This window comes from Lepidochelys olivacea (genome assembly GCF_965140295.1).
Source record: "Lepidochelys olivacea isolate rLepOli2 genome assembly, chromosome: 9".
NCBI classification, from domain to species: domain Eukaryota; kingdom Metazoa; phylum Chordata; order Testudines; family Cheloniidae; genus Lepidochelys; species Lepidochelys olivacea.
Window position 1 is genome coordinate 100,294,624 of NC_140419.1, and position 13,916 is coordinate 100,308,539.

Below are 13,916 nucleotides of genomic sequence, written 5' to 3' on the forward strand. Positions count from 1 at the left end.
AAGTCTGTCGGCTGACCCTCGTCCGAGACCGGTAAGGAAAGGAAAAGGAACAGTGCCAGCATGAACAGTGGTACCGGGAAGTTGGAGACCGGTGCCACGACTGGGAATGATCCCACACCAAGAGGAATAGACACTGGGGGGATGGCCTAGCTGATGGGGGACTGGGCTGCGGCGATCTCTGGCAGGAGGCCTGGTGGTACCATGGGTACGGGGATCACAATCATGACTTGGATGCCCTGTGCCTCATAGGTGGCGACCTTGGTGTTAGGGACTTGGGTCTTCTAACAGGAGACCAAGGCTGCGGTGCCAGGGATCGATGCCTGCGGTCCAGGGACCCTCCATTGCTTTAGAGGGAGCTTGCCCATAGAGGTCTGGGCCTTAACTGGGTCCATCGCCTGGCTTGGTGTCTGTGGTGCCGGCTGGCCTACATGGTCCTTGGCCGCCAGGGCCACCTCGGGCACAGGTGGCCCTACGAGGGGCTGGGATCCCCTGCCGCTCCCGGGAGTTGGATCCTTGGCTGGGCTAGGGGGTCGAACCACAGCAGTATCCCCATGTAGCTCCAGGCGGGCACGTGGCCCAACACAGGTCCTCTGCTGGAAGCCCCCTTGTCTTGAGGTACCAACGGGCCCTTGGGCTTCAGCCGCTTCTTAGGCACTGGCGAGGGGGAACGGTGCCAGGCAGGTTCCAGCGCCAGCAGTTCACTACGCACTGACGCTGAAGTACTAGGTGTGGAGTCCACTTGGGAGGGCTCCAAGGCAGGACCAAGTGCAGTCTCCATGAAGAGGGCCCTCAAGTGGAGATCCCGCTCCTTTTGAGTTCAAGGGCAAAAGTTTTTGCAGATCCTGGACTTGTTTTTTCTGTGTGATTCCCTGGGACACTTCAAACAAATCTCATGGGGGTCACTGTTGGGTATCAGCCGGCTACACAGTGAACATGGCTTAAAGCTATGTGCTCCCCATTGCCATGCTGGAGCCTCCACATTTATTTATTGACAAATAAAATTTGCAGAATTTTTAAATATTGTGAGCAAAATTTTTATTTTTTTGGCACAGAATTTTTACTGTTTGGCCACAGATTTTCCTCAGGAGTGTATATTTATATTCCTATAAAATGACTGACATTGGCTGTTTTTTGAACGTATGGCAAATGTGTCTAACTCTGTTCTGTTTTACTGATTATAGTGAGCAATTATTTTCTATATTGTTTTGTTTTTGCTTTAAAGGGAGGGAACGTGCCCTGTAATAAGTGTAGTTCAATAATACATTGGAAAAGTCTCATTCAGTTCATCAGCTGAACATTAAACAAGCAATATTGTGACACCCTATTAGTGTGGTTCTTTTGGGATGAATCCAAGTAATTCTGTTGCTCTTACACTCAATTACATAACTTTTGTCATCTCCTTAAAAAGGGTAGATCAATATTCACTTAGATATGAATGTTTCCTGGTTCTCTTAACTGCTGACATTTTTCAATATGCCAAAAGCAGAAGTTCAGAGAACAGCAGTAGCTACTCCATGCCAGTATCTCAATTCTCTCTGAAGTTCAACATGGCAGGTGGTCTAGTGAGATCTTTCCTTGCAGCAGATGTTGCAGAAGTAAAAATCTTTACAGATGTCCTTTTTGGGTAACTTCTCTGTATGAGGAAAAAACTAAAATTATTGCTAACTAGTAACATTTTCTGAGCAAATTAGCAAATAAGTTTGCGTATATCTTTAATTTTACTGGATAATTCAGTCACTGGTTGCCTTATTTTAAGCCACTGAAATTTGTTTCTGGATGTCTAATTTTGGTAACCATCTATGGAAAGTAGTGAGCTAAATTTCTGTGGTATCTGTAAAAAAACAATATTTTAGCCCCACTTTACACAGGGCTTTTCTGACTGGATTTGTGCCATGTTTCATCTTCTGCACTTGAACTTTATTTGAATAATACATGTGCATTATCTGCAGTATTGTGTACATTTAAAAAATTAACTTTGCTTCCATCTCTTAATGATTTCTAACCTATCTTTGTAGTTGGTAGCTTGTGGCACACGGTGCAATGTTTATTACTGGATGGGTCTTTAGCTGCTCAAACACTTGTTAACTTGGCTGGGCTCGGGGGCAAAAGAGAAACAGGAACTGGGTTGTTGTATGGGTTTCTTTAACTCTCCACTCCTGGGGGAATTTTTGTGAATGTCTGTATTGTTACAGACATACTTGCTGACAGGTGTTTTGAAATAAATTACCAAAATAATTGAAACTGGCATGATTATATAGTGTTATTTTGACAAATAAAATTGGTACAATTTTAAAATATTGTGTGCAAAATTTTTCATTTTTTGGCGCAGAATTCCCCCAAGATATGTAAGGCTATACCATATCTACTAAATAGGACCCCAATTCAAGAAAGCATTTAATCATATTCTTGAGTAGCCTTCCAAAATAGTAATGTTTTCCTAAATCAGGTCTATATGACCTGAACACCTGTACTGGCTTTACCAGTCAGAATGAGACATAAAAGGTGTAAAGATCCATGAGTGCCAAAGTATATATTAAGTACTGACCAAATGGTAGATAAATATTTAATATAACCCCTTCTGTAGAGTTGACGCGCACACAGATCTAACAAAATAAAGAGCAGATCTACATAAATACCCTAGTTTTTCACTTAGAAAACTTCCTTTTTTCACTACAATGCCATGAATAAAAAACATTTTTATATAGATTCTTTGATTTACCATGCACATGCCAAGTCAAATGTTCTTTTGAATCACACAGCTTATTTCTCTAGAGCTTGTTCTGGATGGAAATTTGATAAGTACCCAGACAGACTCACAAGAACTAGTGTTCTAGACAGGAAGAAACTGACACCTAGGTTTAAAATCTTCTCTTTACTGGACTAACTTAGATTGCCTTACTTTTACAAATTCACAAGAGAAATCTTTATATTTCATTAAAGACAGCCTAGAGAGTCCAAGATTAGATACGTGGTTACCTCCATTATTATATAAGGAGACACTGAAATAATTTACTATAAATCCTAATTTAGTTTCTATTATTTATGCTGCACAATTTTTGCATCTCTCTCATTTGGTGAAGAAGATGAATAACTATTTGGTTTCACTTCCAAGTTCTCATGTAGTGTAGATACAACGTTTTGGGAATGCTTTGTTAAAAAGGCCTTTAACCTTATATTTTTAACAGCAATGAAAACATTTCTATCAGTTTACATTTTTCAAAATGTATATTTTGAGCCAACTCAACCAAGAGCCATTAGTGCAGCTGGCATTCTGAAAAATGACTATATAAACACCACCATCTTACTCAACAGACCTGATCCTCCATCTGAATTCAGAGGCGGATCTTCTGCCAAAAGGGAGTTTTCACAGCTTTTTACTCCTCTTAAATCTGAAGAAAACCACAGGTGAGAGTGCTTTGGATTCTATCCCATCTCATGCATCATAAACAGCACTGTCTATGAAGTTCCAATCAGCTACACTTGTACAACTCCAGAGTAGGCAAACACTTTGCACGCGGAGTCACTGACAGCATAATTTGAAGACAATAAGACATCACAGGTGTTACTGAAGCCTAATTTGTCACAGAGAACTTTTATTATTGGTGATGCATAAGATGGAAGGAACCCAGCGTGGCTATTAGAACTCAAATTGAGTTTGTAGGGCTAGCAATTAGAAAAAAAATGTACTTGCACACCAAGCACATCTGATACATAAACTGCTGAAAGACTGAACATGGAATCCCACAAATTGCTTTTCAGAGCAGAACCACTTTAAATTAAGAGCCAAATACTCCACAGCCCTTTATAATTTCCTAATGTCTAGCTATGCATTTTTTCTATGGCCCAAAAATCACAGTGCCAGAAAACAAGGAAGCCACAAAAGTCACAGTTTAGAAACTTGGTATCCTAAAGGGTTAGGTTTATCAGTTTTCACTAGACAAATTTCTGGTTTCTACAGCACCCAGTATATACTGAAGCAGTAACAATTTAAAGTTGCTTCAAGATACTGTGGAACCAACTGAATGCAATTAATTTCTGAGCGCAAGAATAAATTAACAGATATTTGACTGGATCCTTCCCAGAGTTTTGTTTGTACAATGCCTTCCTTTAAACATTTAAGCACTTTATATCCAGCACTGCTCACACTCAGTAGTAAGTCATATACACAGTGATAATATTCCCATAACTGCAATGTATAAGGACGCTACAAGATAATTTAGAGGTACTGAGAGTTTGACACATTTCCAAACATACAGTATCTAAGCCTAATAAGTAAGCTAATTTTGCAGGTGCATGAACTCAAGGTGTTAAAGCAGCATTCCCCATTTACTCCTTACTAAACTTAAAGTCTTATTTCATCCATTCTTTATGCCATGGACTGGCTTCTCATCTCCTTCTGGGTTCAAGGTGTTATAGGTTAAAATTAACACGCTGTTATAGTTTGCAAAACATAGGCACTATCCATCTCCTCCTCCTCCTGTACCCATTCCGAGACCAACTGAACCTCTTCTGAGTAGTCCCTTGCCAGGCACTCAAGGTTTGGAAGAAGAATGTTCCCAGTTAAGGATCCCCAGTGCCCAGCCACAGGATACTTTGACCTGGTAGTCCAGCTGAGCCAGTTTGTTAAACTTTCAAAGTAGAGAGCAAAGCTCATCTTTTCAGCCAAGCTTTTGATTAATCCAGTAGTCCTCAAATTGTGGACCACATTGTAGTATCTGACAGGTCACATGGAGCTGGCTGCTCCTCTCTGCTTCTGCAGGAAGTTAGGCTCTTCATTGCAAGAAAACATGTATGTCAGTAAAAGAAGATGGATGGAAACAAGGGGAAGCCTGCCTTGCTGCCTTCACCAGAGGTTGCTACTACACAAGATGCCAAAGGAGCCACTAGAAAGAAGAATATTTACGGCATAAGGAAACCAGGCATGTGGCGGGTGGCAACACCAGACAACAGGGGTATGCAAGGAAAGAAAGACTGGAACCAGGTGGTAGAAAGAATGAAGGAGACTACTTTCCCAATATTGGTTTTGCCCCTTTCCAGCACCAACACCAGCATGGGGGGAGGGATAGCTCAGTGGTTTGAGCATTGGCCTACTAAACCCAAGGTTGAGAGCTCAATTCTTGAGGGGGCCATTTAGGGATCTGGGGCAAAAACTGGGGATTGGTCCTGCTTTGAGCAGGGGGTTGGACTAGATGACCTCCTGAGGTCCCTTCTAACCCTGATATTCTATGATTCTATATCACATTGGTAGATGCGCAGGGTGAACGAGCCTCTGAAAGTGTGGCTGATGTGATTCCTACAACTACAATACCCACCTGCTGAAGTGAAGAAACAGATTGACAGAGCCAGAAGAGTACCCAGAAGTTACCGACTACAGGACAGGCCCAATAAAGAAAATAACAGAATGCCACTAGCCATCAGCTTCAGCCCCCAACTAAAACCTCTCCAATGCACCATCAAGGATCTACAACCTATCCTGAAGGACGACCCATCACTCTCACAGATCTTGGGAGACAGGCCAGTCCTTGCTTACAGACAGCCCCCCCAACCTGAAGCAAATACTCATGAGCAACCACATATCACACAACAGAACCACTAACCCGGGAACCTATCCTTGCAACAAAGCCCGTTGCCAACTGTGTCCACATATCTATTCAGGGGACACCATCATAGGGCCTAATCACATCAGCCACACTATCAGAGGCTCGTTCACCTGCACATCTACCAATGTGATAGACGTCATCATGTGCCAGCAATGCCCCTGAGCCACGTACATTGGCCAAACTGGACAGTCTCTACGTAAAAGAATGGACACAAATCAGACGTCAAGAATTACAACATTCAAAAACGAGTTGGAGAACACTTCAATCTCTTTGGTCACTCGATTACAGACCTAAAAGTGGCAATTCTTCAACAAAAAAACTTCAGAAACAGACTCCAAAGAGAGACTGCTGAATTGCAATTAATTTGCAAACTGGATACAATTAACTTAGGCTTGAATAAAAACTGGGAGTGGATGTGTTGTTACATAAAGTAAAACTATTTCCCCTTGTTTATTTCCCCTCCTATTGTTCTTGTCAACTGCTGGAAATGGCCCACCTTGATTGTCACTACAAAAGGTCCCACCCCCAACCCCTGCTCTCCTGCTGGTAATAGCTCACCTTTCCTGATCACTCTTGTTACAGTCTGTATGGTAACACCCATAGAATCATAGAATATCAGGGTTGGAAGGGACCTCAGGAGGTCATCTAGTCCCACTCCCTGCTCAAAGCAGGACCAATCCCCAATTTTTGCCCCAGATCCCTAAATGGCCCCCTCAATGATTGAACTCACAATCCTGGCTTTAGCAGGCCAATGCTCAAACCACTGAGCTATCCCTCCCCCCATTGTTTCAGGTTCTCTGTGTATATAAAATTTCCCCACTATATATTCCACAGTACGGAGCCGATGAAGTGAGCTATAGCTCATGAAAGCTTATGCTCTAATAAATTTCTTATTCTCTAAGGTGCCACAAGTACTCCTTTTCTTTTTTACGGATACAGACTAACACAGCTGCTACTCTGAAACCCACATGGGATAAGTGTCAATCAGCCAAATATTCTCCAGTAAACTTCTCCCACCTGAGAGAGAGGTGGAGACATAAATAATTCACAAAATATCTTCACCTCCACGTAATCCCCCTTACTCCTTGTACCCAATAGATAGAATATTCCAAGACATTTCCACCAGTGCTGAATATTAGATGAATTCTGATAACATACAAATTAGAAGCAGGAAAGGAAAAGTTCACCAACCACTCCTCCAACTAGAAGATGTTATTTCTCAAGTGATTTTCCATTGGTGGAGAAAGCAGGAACCACAAAGACCAGCAAAAATTGTATTTTCCACACAGGGTTTAAGGACTGCCTTTGGAAAGCACAAATGATTCATCAGGAACTTTAAAGGCAATTTTCCTGTTAATTCTTAAGTGTTGAACTGTCCACTCTCAAGCTATTTGGTTATCCATCTTTACACTTAGAAAATAATCAAAGCTGGAAAGACCAACTTCAAATGATTTTCATAGTAAAATATTAAGGGCTGGAGTAGCAAAGACTCATCTCAAGCTGCACCCATCTGAAATGAAAGGGATATTAAAGCCTTGCTCATCTGTATTTGATGTGGCCCTTCCAAATACACGCCTGGCCAGCTAAGTCAAAGAAATGCAGTGGGAGATGAGCCCTGCTACTAAGCAGCCCAACACATCCCTCTTCCAACTTCAGGAATACCTATACTTCACCCCCCAAACTGTTAGTGCAAGACAGCTCTCACAGTTTATACCTAGAAGCACTTTTCTTCAGGGGGCCTCTGTGGAATAGGATTTCAGAGAGAGACACTAAATTATTCTAGCAGTAGGAAGCTATTTTAAACTCTTCCTTCCACTTTAAATTTTCATGCTCTGTTTTTTTTTATTATTATTAAAATTAGTGTTACTTTACAAAACAAATTCCAAACACACATTGGAGGCCATGGAAAACCATGGTTCAGATCAATGGCAACCTTAACCGTGCTCCTTTAGCTCCATTCATCTCTCACTTTCTGTTCTAATCTTAAATTTGTAGAACATACTATTTATATAATCTGCAGGTAGAATGTTAAAAATCTGAACCTCCGAGCATTAGTGCTATATACACGTTTCCAACACTAAACATGATGCTTTAGCACCATGCTAGCCTTTACTCTTCTAATCTATGTGCTGTAATTTTATGAGTTTGGCTTAGAAGTGTGAATACATAGACACACAGAGCTTTGTTAGGTTCTGTGCATATGGAACCTACAGAAGAAAATGTATTTAGCAGGCTATTTGTACTTAGCAACTCCTGATTACAGTAACTCCTCACTTAAAGTCATCCCAGTTAACATTGTTTCATTGTTACGTTGCTGATCAATTAGGGAACACGCTCTTTTAAAGTTGTGCAATGCTCCCTTATAAGTCGTTTGGCAGTCACCTGCTTTGTCCACTGCTTGCAGGAAGAGCAGCCCATTGGAGCTGGCTGGAGGGGGCTTGGAACCAGGGTGGACCGGCAGCCCCCCTATCAGTTCCCCACTCCCCTAAGTTCCCTGTGCGGCAGCCGCCCAGCACAGTCTCAGTTGCCAGCAGTTCAGCTCTCCCTCCCCCCACTACCATGTGCTGCTCCTGTCCTCTGTCTTGGAGCTGCTCCCTAGAGCCTCCTGCTTGCTGGGGGTGTGGGGGCCGGGGGCTAATGTCAGGGTGCCTCCCACTCCTGCACCCAGCTTACCCAATCTTCCATAGAGCCGGGGGGGAGGGTGGACACAACAGGGCTCAGGACGGACGGAGCTTCCAGGCAGCAGCTGCTGTCTCAGCTTGCTGATTAACGTAAAAAGGCACTGTACTTAGAGTGGGATCAGTGTACTTAAAGGAGCAACGCGCATCTCTCTCTCACACACAGGGTGTGTGTTTCTGTCTGCCACGCTGTCTCCTCTCCCTCCATTCGTGTTGCCTTGTAGAGCGAGAGGCTACATTAACAACAATCGGTTAACGCTTGAGGGCTCAGCCGAGTGCTAGTTCATCATTTAGCAGTAAGAAATTCCTTGGGAAATATCCCACCCTCTGACTTCACCACCACAACCAAGCTTCACAATCATCATCGCTCTGTGTGTGTATACGTCTTTTGTCCGGTGAAAAAAAATTCCCTGGAACCTAACCCCCCCATTTTACATTAATTCTTATGGGGAAAGTGGATTCACTTAACACTGTTTCGCTTAAAGTCGCATTTTTCAGGAACATAACTACAACGTTAAGTGAGGAGTTACCGTGCACATGTTATTTCATGAACTGAGTATAAGCTGTACAAAATATTTTGGAGTCTATGCACCCACTCTAAGTGTTTTCATAGCTATTCATGAGATAAACCTGTGTAATTAATAAGATTGTCCGAGTCTCCTATTGCTGTCAGGGCGGTAATGTAAGGGCAAAGTTAGGATTGCTTTAGCGACCTTTGTGTGGACTTTCCATAGTTTCCAGCATTTGGATTTTTGTTTTTCTATTAAATAAACATTTTAAGGGCTTTTTCTAATAAGAGCAGAAGAAATCTCTGTGCATCTTCAAAACTATGTTAACAAAATTTCTGTCTGGAAATTAGTCTACAAGCAATATAATAGATTATCACATTGTTTTTGTTCATGGAATGTTATTTTGCTTTTATGCATAATTAAATAATGGACAGAAAGGGGAAAGTATTATCATAATATAGCTGAAAACGTTATAGCTACAGCACATTCCCTTCCATAAATTCTGTTTCCAACTCCTACACTACAACAAAAACAAAAAAATCCTTCCAACATTACATGGTAGATGATGGTTTGAGATTACAGACAAACTTTCCCACAGTGCTAATTTTAACATAACTTTTGGATCTTATTCCACCATACTCGGATCTGTTTACGCTTTCTTAAATCAAACCTCATGCATTTATTTTTAACACCGACCAGAAGTAGGTAATGCTTTAATAATTACTCAGGTGACCTTCAATAAATAATACTAATTCAAATTAAAAAAAAAAAAGAAAACCATTCCTATCTCCTAATCATTTAATGCAGGGGTGGGCAAACTTTTCGGCCCGAGGGCCATATCTGGGTATGGAAATTGTATGGTGGGCCATGAATACTCATGTAATTGGGGCTGGGGTGCAGGAGGGCTCCGGCTGGCGATGCGGGCTCTGGGGTGGGGCTGGGGATGAGGGGTTGGGGGTGCAGGACGGTCTCTGGGCTGGGACTGAGGGGTTTGGAGGATGGGAGGGGGTTCAGGGCTGGGGCAGGGATGTTGGAGGTGGTCGGGGGGAAGGCTCTGAGGGGCGCTTACCTCAAGCAGCTCCCAGAAACAGCAGCATACCCCCCTCTGGCTCCTATGCGGAGTTGCGGCCAGGCGGCTCTGTGCACTGCCCCCTCCGCAGGTGCCACCCCTGCAGCTCCCATTGGCTGCGGTTCCTGGCCAATGAGAGCAGCGGGGGCGGCACTTAGGGCAGGGGCAGCATACAGAGCCCCCTGGCAGCCCCTATGCGCTGGAGCCAGAGGGGACATGCTGCTGCTTCCGGGAGCCATGTGGATTGGGGCAATACCCTGACTCCGTCCCTGGCTGGAGCGCCGGAGCAGAGAAAGCCCCGGACACCACTTCGCGGTGGGACCTCGAGGGCCTGATTAAAATATCGAGAGGGCCGGATGTGGCCCCCGGGCCGTAGTTTGCCCACCCCTGATTTAATGACTTCTTTCATAGTTTCTTTAACAGTCACAGAACAGTAAAATGTGCAAAGGGGAATACCATGCAGAATAATTTTACACTAAACTCAAAATCTTTTATATTCTAGAAAAGCTTTTAATGTTTTATATTCTAGAAAAGCTTTTAATGTTTCTTATACTTGTCTTCATAAAAAAATAGTCTCACGGAGAAAACATCAATTCTACTCAGATGTACTTATGAGCACTTAAGGAAAATGTGCTTTAAGTCTACATGTGTAGATCAAGGAGTTTGGGTTAAACTAAAAACAAAGTAGTGGAAGGAAATGTACTACTTTTACGAAATGTAAACTTCCGATATAAAGTTTAATATCGGAAAACAGTGCTTTAAATTATGTCAGGGTCCTTGTTGAACTATACTACAGCCCAAGAAAGTAGAAACATTAAATAAGATAAAGAAATGGGCAACAAGATTATAGAATTTTTAGATAGAAAACGTGTCCAAAATGCTTATCAAAGCAATATAGGAAAATTCTCTCAAGAGAAGTCACACCATGGGACACAACAAAAAGAAAAGGCTCAAAGTAAGACTTCTCCCTTGCTTCTAATTTTTAAAAATGTATCATCAATAATATTGACATAGTATGGAGATTAAGAAAAGGAGTACTTGTGGCACCTTAGAGACTAACCAATTTATTTGAGCATCCGATGAAGTGAGCTGTAGCTCACGAAAGCTTATGCTCCAATAAATTGGTTAGTCTCTAAGGTGCCACAAGTACTCCTTTTCTTTTTGCGAATATAGACTAACACGGCTGCTACTCTGAAACCTGTCATTATGGAGATTAAGTGTATTTGCAGGTTAAATTGGTATGGCAAAAGTATGGTTTCACATCTGTCTGTACCATCAAAAAGTTGGTGAAGCAATTTCTTTGAAAGGAGAAATTCAACAGATTTTAGAAAAGTACAAAAATTGCGCAGATCTTCAGAAATAATGGTATTAACTTTATCCTTACAAATGTTATCACTGGCCTGGCCTACTTTGCTGAAAGTTCATTTTTGGAAAGCGTACAATTAGAGTGTTTGGGTAAACATTCCACAAATACTTACAAGCTGCATCTAATCACACTCAAGATATTGTTACTAGCAGCTTCAAAACTTCTTTTACTCTACATAGAATTATCCAACACACATCCTAAAAGCTATTGTATTAATGTCTTCCTTGATTTCACAGGCATGACTGCAAAATGAAGGGAAAACTTGAAAATAGTAATTGCATTTTCCATCTTGCATGGTTCGGTGTTTTCTGTCGTAGCTGTCCCGTCCATGATTCTGGCACAAAGCCTTCCAGAGTTTATGAATATACACCATCTCAGAAGAATTCTCTTACTTTTCACACACCACTCACCCAATTAAAAAAAGTATGAAAGAAACAAGTGACATTTAAACTAGATAGAGGAAAAAGAGAGAAAGATGTTACTAGAAACATTAGACACAACTATTAAGAGACAAATATGTTATATATTTATTTTACAAAAACTAAGACATACCAATAATAGGACATCTCGGGGGGGGGGGGGGGGCTGAAATGGCTTGCAGTCTTGAAAAAACACTGTAGCATCAATATTATGGATCATCACATTCATTTGGGAAAGTTACAGGGCTCAGATTTTCAAAGGAAAATAAGGATATGTCTACACATAAACCGGTACGCAGCTGTGCCGTGCTACGGCTGCAGTGAAGATGCTATCTACACCTACAGGAGGGGTTCGCGTGTCAGGGTGGGTAGTCCACCTCCCGGACAGACAGTAGCTAGGTCGACAGAGCCCCCAAGAGATGCAGTTATAACAAGCTAATTTCCTAGCATAGACCAGGCTTAAGGAGTTGGATGCGCAAATCCCATAGAAATGGGCATTTGGTGCCCAACTCCTTTAGGGTCATTTGAAAACCCCACCCTAAATCTGTTTTAGGACGTTCGAAAGAGGGGAAAGGACAGGCGGGGACACCGCTGCTATCGTTGCCAAAACAAAGGGAGCGAACTGTCAAGTGCCCCAGCTCAGGCTGCAGCAACAAACACACAGAAGCCCCCCTTTTCCAGGGAGGTTCCCGGCCTGGCCCAGCCTGCGAACTGCCAACAGACCGACACCTCCTAGGAGCAGCCTAGCTGCCAGCCTGGAGGAAGGCAGGGCTCCGCTTTCCCCATCTCTTCCCATTCAACAGAAGGTCCCCCGGGGACCTGCGATCCAGGCCCAGTGCCAGGAGCCGGGGACGGCCTGTCTGGCCTGCCCTGGCCAGCTGGGCTGCGATGCCGTTTCACACGAACCCGGAGTACTCGGTTTAACAGCACTTGGGGGCGGGGGGGGGGCGGCTACCTCTGAACAAAGCCGGGGCCCCCCCAGCGCTGAGGGGGCAGCCCTGGCCCCCGCGGGGGGCGCGGCAACGCCCCCTACTCGCCCCCACCAAGGCGTTGGGGTCCGAGACCCCGCCTTCCCCCGAGCCCCCCCAGCGCGGTCAGGGGGACCCCCTCCCCCGGCGGGCGCGGCGCCCGAGGGGCTGCGGGAGCCAGGAGCGGGGTGGGGGGCGGCGGCGGCACCCGCCGCCCCGGCCCAAGGTCCTGCCCAAGGACTCGCCGGGCCGGGCCGGGCCGGGCCCCGTCGCGGCCTGGTCACGCCGGGCCGGGCGGGCCAGACACGCGCAGGCCGCAGCCGACGCCCGGCCCGAGCCGCCCGCCGACACCGGCCCCGGCCGCGCCGCTTCCGGGCAAGGCCCCGCTCCCCGGCCTCCATTTCCCGCCCGCGCCGGGCCCGCCCCGCTCACCTGCATGCCGGGCACCTGCACGGCCACCGGCGAGTGGGCCATGGCGGCCGGGCGCCGCCCGCGGCTGGCTCTGGCTCCGGCTGCGGCTCCGGCCGGGAGGGGCTGCCTGCGGCGGGGCCTGCAAGGACAAAGCCGGAGGGAGGCTGGTTAGGCCGGGCCGGGCTCCGCTCCGCTCCCCGCCCCGGCCCCGGCCCCGGCCCGGGGCTCACCTGACGGGGGTCGCTGCGGGGCGCCTAGCGCCGCTCTCCCATGCCCGGCGGCGGGGCTCTAGGCGCGGCCTGGCCGGCGGCTGCCGCCCGCTCTGCCCATGGCCCCGGCGGGGTGGGGCGGGAAGGTCCGGCGGCGGCGGCGGGCGGGCGGGCGCGGGGCGGCGAGGCGAGGCCGGGGCTGGGCTCAGGGCGCCGCGGCGGCCAGCGCCATGTTGGGCTCCGGGAAGCGGTGGGGCGGCCGCGGCTCCGTCCTTCCGTCTCCTCGGCTCCGGCCGCGCGGGGTGGAGCCGCCGGGACACGGCCCCGCGTCACCCGCCCCCCGCCTTCGGGGCCGCCCACGGGGCGGGGAGCCGGGGCCAGGGCGGCTGGTGCGAGGGGAAGGAGCCCTGGCGAGAGGAGACCGCCACGCCCCCCCCGGCACGGGCCTGGGCCTCGCCCCTGCAGGAGCCAGAGCCGTGGGGGTCCCCGGGCTGGGACCCCCCGGGACCAGAGCAAGCCGGCCAGCCCCTTCGCCTGGCCCCTGCCCACCCGTTGGTCCCGGGGGATGGTGAGACCTGCCCTGGTCCGCGGCTCCGTGGCCTTCGCTCTCCTCAGGAGGGTGGAGGCGGTGCGGTGGATTTGGAGATCATGGAATCCCAGGGTTGGAAGGGAGACTCAGGAGGTCAC

General features: G+C 46.5%; 1 protein-coding gene across 2 annotated transcripts in view; it reads right to left on the reverse strand.

The window, feature by feature from the left end:
• Nucleotides 1-13,577, reverse strand: part of STK26 (serine/threonine kinase 26) — a gene marked incomplete at its 3' end in the record, with an annotated part of 52,805 nt that extends 39,228 nt beyond the window's left edge. The window contains exons 1-2 of one of the 2 annotated variants that reach the window (XM_084639407.1): nt 13,251-13,575; nt 13,042-13,159 (exon numbers count right to left, since the gene is read on the reverse strand). In XM_084639407.1, coding sequence (XP_084495533.1) covers nt 13,042-13,083 — 42 coding nt within the window. In that variant the 5' untranslated portion in view covers nt 13,084-13,159; nt 13,251-13,575. Of the gene's footprint in view, nt 1-13,041; nt 13,160-13,250 lie in introns of both variants that reach the window. The other variant, XM_084639408.1, reaches the window with a different exon arrangement.
• Nucleotides 13,578-13,916: the final 339 nt, after the last annotated feature.